This window comes from Nannobrachium achirus, assembly GCF_963921795.1.
Source record: "Nannobrachium achirus genome assembly, chromosome: 5".
Taxonomy (NCBI): Eukaryota; Metazoa; Chordata; class Actinopteri; order Myctophiformes; family Myctophidae; genus Nannobrachium; species Nannobrachium achirus.
The window spans coordinates 16884303-16891568 of record NC_137814.1 but is presented as its reverse complement, the minus strand read 5'-3'; the positions used below and the strand labels follow the sequence as shown (position 1 = coordinate 16891568).

The window sequence follows — 7266 nt, the reverse complement described above, 5'->3', positions numbered from 1 at the left end:
GGCAAAATCTGTAGGAGTAGTGTCCAAAAATGTGTTTTGCAAGAATCGGCCTCATGGTGCCGCTAGAAGAGGGCCATGTGATGAATGAGGGGTGGAGGTTGTGGTTTGGCAGCCAAGGAGTGTGTGTGCAAATTTTGTCATGGATAGGGGCAACGGTGGCGGACATATGAGTAGGGGAAAAGTGTGACGTGACTGACAGACAGACAGACTGACTGACTGACTGACCCCCCTGGCCACAATATGACTTCCGGTTGGTTCTAGCGGAAGTGGCGGAAGTGCTGGGTTTAGCGGAAGTGCTGGGTTTAACGGAAGTTACGTCATCCGTTGCAGTCTCCAGTGAAAATCTCACGGCGGAAGTTGAACAGTCTCTGCCTGATATTGTCACCAGGCTTTTCTCTTCGCAGATGAGTAAGCCTGGCTAAGCAAGGCTACTGACTGACTGACTGTAGTTTATTGCGCAATAAACTACAGAAAATACAACATGTTTCCTTGTTCCCCTACAATACATAATAATACATAATACTCACAATATATCATTATGCTAGCTACATTATAGTTTTCTCTTGTGGACGGTTTTCTAAGCAAAAATGTGTAGTTTGGAACTTGGATTCAGAAATCAGGGAGAGGGGATAATCAAAGTAAAAACATTGAAAGTTGTATAATTCAGTATATTTACCTCTCCACTCTCCTGTCCTTTCTTCTCCTCTTCTCTCCTCTATTCTCCTCCCCTCCTATCTCCTGTCCTCTGCTCCACTGTCCTCTCTCCACTGTCAGAATGGGTTGTAAGAAGTCCAAGCTGGACGATGGTCTGAGCGGTGGTGGTGTGGCGGATGTGAAGAACGGCCGTCAGCCTGCAGGGCGTACCGACCAAACCCACTACAGCAGAGACCCCACCTCCACTAAAAAAAGGGGCGCTGTAAGTAAAGTAGTCAGATCCCCGTCTGAGCAAACAGATACAGTAGCCATTGGTTGTTTTTGTTCATTGTATTTTGCGGTACTGTATGGATGCATAGAAGTCAAATTAACGTGTATGTACGTGTGTACAATACTGACAACATAATATAATATATAATATAATGTACATTAAAAAGGTAAACTACCATGATGTTTCACTGTATTGGAGAGTACACGATTAAAAGTACCAATCTCTTAAGCCCTGTTCCATTAAGTATTTTTTTATATAATGAAATACACGATTAGCTGTCATATGCATGTTTCATAATGAGTTTGTACTTCCTTGTTCGATAAATAGTGGATTGCAATAAGGAAGAAACATGTGAAAGTGAAAGTTCTGGAAATATTATGTACATGAAATTGCGAAGTTGCACCAATCCATGATTGCTTCACCATTTTGCGCACAGATATACGTATGTGTTAAATTCTCTGAACTTGTTATGAAATCCTTTTTGGTTTATTCTTGGTTTCATTCTGAAAAACATTCATCTGTGCAGAATACCTCTGGGCTGGACTCAGGACTGCTACCTGGGCAGGTGTTCATGAAGTTGGAAGGTACAGAGCTAATAATAATAATAATAATCTTTATTGTCCCCGAAGGGAAATTTGTCTTCACAGTCTGTTCAAACAAGAAACAACACATGGCCAAATAACAACACAAACATATCACATAGACAAATCATCGGTACCCCACTGTACACAGAAAAAAACCCTCTTAGCGACGGGGGCGCTAAATGACCATATCGTCGACAGAAACCTTGCATGTCCAAAAAAATTGCTTTCCAGGAAATGATAAAAAAAAAAGAAACCTGTGTTTTGATGGATCCAATGTAGTTATTACTTTAGCCATAAGCTCTTGTTAATAGGTTGTATTGGTTAAGTACAGTTTAATTAATAGCTAAAATAGCCGACCTACAAGCTCACATAAGACATTGCATCACAATTCTGTCATACGACGAAGTATGAAAAGAAAAAAAGCTAGATGGAGATGGACAAGGTTTCTGTTTGGCTGCGACAATATCAATAAACTGCAACACTTGTGAGAATGAGATCTATGTTCTCTTTTGTCTTTTTACCCTTATTACCCTCATACCCTCCTTATTCGCTTTTGTTTTATTGCCGTTTAATCCCGAATTCTTCCCAGACATAAGAATATTCAAATATTGTGTCATTAGTAACCCTTTGCAATAATCAATCATATTTTTTTGAAATTTTCATGAAAAAGTAGGTGAAAAGGTGTGTTTTATGTTCGGTCACAATTGTGACCGGTGGGATAATGTGTTGTATCAACCTTTTAAAGTGTATATAGTAAATATAGTTATCCTAGAAAGTTAAAATCTTACACCAAAGGCCATAACTACCTACCTACCACCATACTGCATCCCTCATTAAACTACCTACCAGTAAGACGCCTAAGGGTGAAAAGCGACCTTGCCCTAAAGGGCGAGGTCGCACCATATCTTGGGCATCTAGCCAGTGATATATATCGGACAAGTTACCCATATATAGAGACCCCTGGTACCCATAGATATTCACAGATATGGGCTTAATATTCATGACATCAGGGATCTCCACATAATGGGTATAAAAGGGATTTGGTTCCCCTGGCATCACAGGGATCTCCATATATCCATATATGGGCATAAAAGGGATTTGGTTCCCCTGACATCACAGTGATGTCAGAGCGTGAGAGTGAGCATGATCAGAGCGTGAGAGTGAGCATGATGTCAGAGCGGCAAACCCATAGACCATAAAAAAGCGTGACGGATGGACAGACATGGACATGATGTGCCGTTTCTCATAATAAACTGTGGTTTCAACCATCCACCATCTAACTATCTACATACCATGATAGTGCATCCTTCATTTAAAGACCTATATCTACCACCATAATGGGTCCCTTATCTAACTACCTACCTACCACCATACTGCAGCCCTCATACAACTACCTACCTACCTACCACCATACAGCATCCCTTCATCTAACCACCTACATACTGTACACACCATTCACCATATTGCATCCCTCATCTAACTATACCACACCATACCGCATCGCTCATCTAACTACCCTCTTACCACCATATTGCATCCATCATCTAACTACCTACCTACCTACCACCATAATGAATCCCTCATCTACCTACTGTACATACATACATACCTACCTACCACAAAACTGCATCCATCATCTAACTACATACCTACCACCTTACAGCATCTATCACCCACCTACCTACCTACCTACCTACCTACCTACCTACCTACCTACCTACCTACCTACCTACCTACCTACCTAACATACTGCATCCATCATCTAACTACCTACCTACCACCTTACTGCATCCATCATCTAACTATGTACCTCCATACTGCATCCCTAATCTAACTATCTACCTACCAACCAACACAGCAGTATGGTCTACCTACCTACCTACTACCATCATCTCTCATCTAACTATCTACAGTACCTTCCCACCAACATATTGCATCCCTCATCTACTACATACCTACCACCATACCGTGTCCTTCATCTACTAACTACCAACCACCATACCGCATCCATCATCTAACTACCTACAGTACTTACCATCCACCATACTGCATCCCTCATCTTATTACTTACCTACCACCATCTGTGTGGCTGGTTCTACAGACAGGGATCTCCATATATGGGCACAAAAGGGATTGTATGTATGATGTCAGATGTCATAGACGTCATAGGACTTTCACATAACAAATAACTGAGTATAAGCATGTTGGGGTCTCACAGCATATACATGGATCTCCATGTATGGGTACCAGGGGTCTACATTATGGGTAACTGGTCCAATATACGTACATAACTGGTCAGATGGCCAAGACATGGCGTGAACTCACCCTTCACGGCAAGGTCGCTTGTCGCCCTTAGGCGTTTTACTAGTAAGTCATCGTTCCACTCATCTACTTGCATAAATTCAGCACGTGCATTCAACAGCCTGGCTTGCCCCTAATAACCTGTTTGCCCCTAATAGTCCATGTCTGACACATCACTATCACAATCACTGAGGACAGTATCTTTCTCACTTTGATACACTGCAATGTTGCATGCCTTGTCTGGGAGCTATTTTTCATCCAACATACCAGTAAGACTCAATAATTGGGAGATAAGTGACCGTCAAGTGGCTCGGGGGGGGGGCGAGTTACGGCCTTTTTAGCGGGCTGCAGTGGCGGGGGTCTGCCACAAGGTGGCGCTCTACACACGGCTGTCTCAGCACCGCCGAGGCCGAGTACCGGCCCCAGCTCTCCCGTTCGCTCCTAGCCTGAGTTACGGCATTTTATGTGCGCTGCCGGCATTTTATGTGCGCTGCAGTGGCGGGGGTCCTCCACTAGGGGGCGAGACGACTTTTGCAACCGTTCTGGAGCACCAGGAGTCGGTGGTCCCCGGGAATTCCCCAGTTAAAGTAAAAGAAAACAGCAGAAAGAGAATAATTTGCTATGTGTATTAGTATGTGTATAGCTACAGTAGTTGCTAATGTATTATCCCACCGGTCACTATTGTTGCCGTCGATATGTTTGTTCGTTTTATGACCACACTGAACACATTTGAGTAATTGCAAAGGTATACATGAATACTAGACATCTTAAAGAAGACGTGTACCAAAAATCATGGTCCCATCTTTATGTTAAGATACTTTACTAACATTTTCTTTTGGGGCTTTGATGCTTCCATTCTCTCCTCTTGGTGCAGACAGGAAGTAAACAGCTCTGGTCATGTGACAATTTATAGTTAACATGTGACACTGCACATATTTGATTGGGACCCTTTAACCTTTTCAATAATTGCTGGAAATGCATGAATGAATCATTCAATAACATTTTATAGCCTCATAAATGAAGAAAATAATTACGGTCACTATTGTGACCGGTGGGATTAAACGGTAGTTCAGCTATCCAACTATATTTTTACTGTAATAATTAAAGCATGGTACTCTCTTCTGTTCACCCGCAGAGCAAAATGATTCTGGTGAGAAGATCGTGGTGGCTATCTATCCATACCAGGGCCAGCACCCGGATGACCTGGGATTCAAGAAAGGAGACAAACTGAAAATTCTAGAGGAGTAAGTCCATATTTGTATCCACTCCTCTGATGGAGTCAGACCGATTGAAACTGGGACACCATTATAATGCATTATGTATCATTCTTTTGTGAGAAACGTCTTCGCCGTGACACACGGCAGTGAAAGTAAATGGCATCAGAGCTCAAAAGTAATGAGGTTTAAAATGGAGTGATTGTCTTGGCTCTCTCCTCCAGACATGGTGAGTGGTGGAAGGCCAAGTCGCTCTCCACCCGGAAGGAAGGATTCATCCCGTCCAATTACGTGGCTCTGGCGGACACCATGGAGACCGAGGAGTGAGTGAGCTCATGTCTGAACTAGGGCTTTAACGAAAGAGTCGACAAGTCGACTCAGTCGACTTCATTACACAAGTCGACTCCCACCAGAGAAAGTCGAAGTAAAAAAAAAAAAAACTTTCTATTGTGAAAATAGCAGATCTACATGCTCACAACGCCTCGTATTTTGCGAGGCGTTGTGAGCTTGTAGATCTGCTACTTTCACAATGTCTGCCTCTATATATTTGACAATTTGGACAATGTTTAATTTGTCATTTTAGAGGTATTAAAAAGTCCTTAAATTGGCACTTTAGAAATGTGAAAATACCCCCTATACACTTAAACTTTTTGTTGGTTTGTTTACAGTTGAGTGAGAAAACAATGTTTCACATTAAGTTAATCATCTGGGGACCCCCCCAAAATAATTGGGGGGTCGTGTGTGATGTGAAGACGTCATCAAACGATAAAGTCGACTTCAATTCAACTTTTTACTGAGTCGAGTCGACTTGCAAAAATCACCAGTCGTTAATGCCCTAGTCTGAACACTGGACATACTGTAGATGCCTATTGTTTATTTCTCTCTCTCTCTCTTTCCATTGTTGTAAACACAGCTAGTTATTATAACTTATTAACTCATTTACCCCCATTTTAAGACCCCTTCTGAGGGTCCACACCGCCAGGATTTTGCCTACCTTTAACGTGGGCGCGCGCGCGAATCCATTGCGCGATGGTTCACCGATTCCATTCACAATACGATCCAGTCACGGTAAGCTACGACGGTAAACAGCCTGCCATTTCCTAAAGCGAAACCGATTGAGCCCAGCGTGGGTGTTGCATAACATTAAACCGGATGGGATTTCGGCAGACAGGATACAGGCGTCGTTGTCCCGCCCCCCCCATTTCCGGTCTGGAACATCCAGATCCGTTTTTTGTGAATAGCGGCCTTCCATAGAGTGCTATGGACGGCGAATCGGCGATCATACTTTTTTGTTTTATAGTTATTAAAGCTAATTGATAACTCGTCATATTCGTCATAAGCAGAGTGGACCCATGAATATAGCTCGTCATAAGCAGGGGATGAGTTAATACATACGTTGTCACCCTATAACACTGGAATATTGTTGGAAAAAAATCAAAAAATAAAATGTGTCTGTTTGTAGGTGGTTTTTCAAGGAAATCACAAGGAAAGACGCAGAGAGACAACTGCTGGCACCAGCAAATAAACCTGGAGCTTATCTCATACGGGAGAGTGAGACATCAAAAGGTACATAATGATTTTTATGGCATACAGCTCATGAAAACCAAAAAATCCATATCTCAAAATATTAGAATATTACACACGACCACTCAAAAGAAGGATTTATAATACAGAAATGTCAAACTTTTGAAAGGTTATGTTAATTTATACACTCAGTACTTGGTCTGGAATACTTTTGAACAAATGTCTTCATCAATGGGTTTGTGGCATGAACGTGGTCAGCCTGTGGTACTGCTGAGGTGTTATGGAAGCCCAGGTTTGCTTTGATAGAGGCCTTAAGCTGTGTGGTTGAGTCTGGTGTCTCTCATCATCCTCTTGACAGTACAACACAGATTCTGGTCAGTTAAGCCCAGTAATGCCATGGTCAGTACAACAGTTACTAGTAGTTTTGGCTCTGTGGGCAGTTGCCAAGTGCTTCTGGCTAAAATAAATCATGATCTCCATAAAGCTTGTTGATGAACGGAAGCACACAGTGCTTTAAAATCCCCCGATAAGATGGCCGTGTTGACTCTGAACTTGATTAAACACAGTGGACCAACACCACCAATACAATGCAATGCTGATTTTTCTGCATACATACAGTACATACGTCGCGCGCCGCTCTAAACTGTTTTCAGAGAGACCACGTGACTTACTGTATGATAACATGGTCATTTCGGGCCGTGTCAAAGAATGTGAGTAC

At 42.4% G+C, this 7266-nt stretch overlaps 1 protein-coding gene across 1 annotated transcript in view; it reads left to right on the top strand.

The window, feature by feature from the left end:
• Positions 1 to 775: 775 nt before the first annotated feature.
• The window catches only part of lyn (LYN proto-oncogene, Src family tyrosine kinase), a gene marked incomplete at its 5' end in the record, with an annotated part of 29634 nt that continues 23143 nt past the window's right edge, over positions 776 to 7266 (top strand). The window contains 5 exons of the mRNA XM_080725581.1: positions 776 to 916; positions 1452 to 1509; positions 4946 to 5054; positions 5249 to 5347; positions 6487 to 6590. Of these exons, the coding sequence (XP_080581707.1) occupies positions 776 to 916; positions 1452 to 1509; positions 4946 to 5054; positions 5249 to 5347; positions 6487 to 6590 (511 nt within the window). The remainder of the gene's footprint in view (positions 917 to 1451; positions 1510 to 4945; positions 5055 to 5248; positions 5348 to 6486; positions 6591 to 7266) is intronic.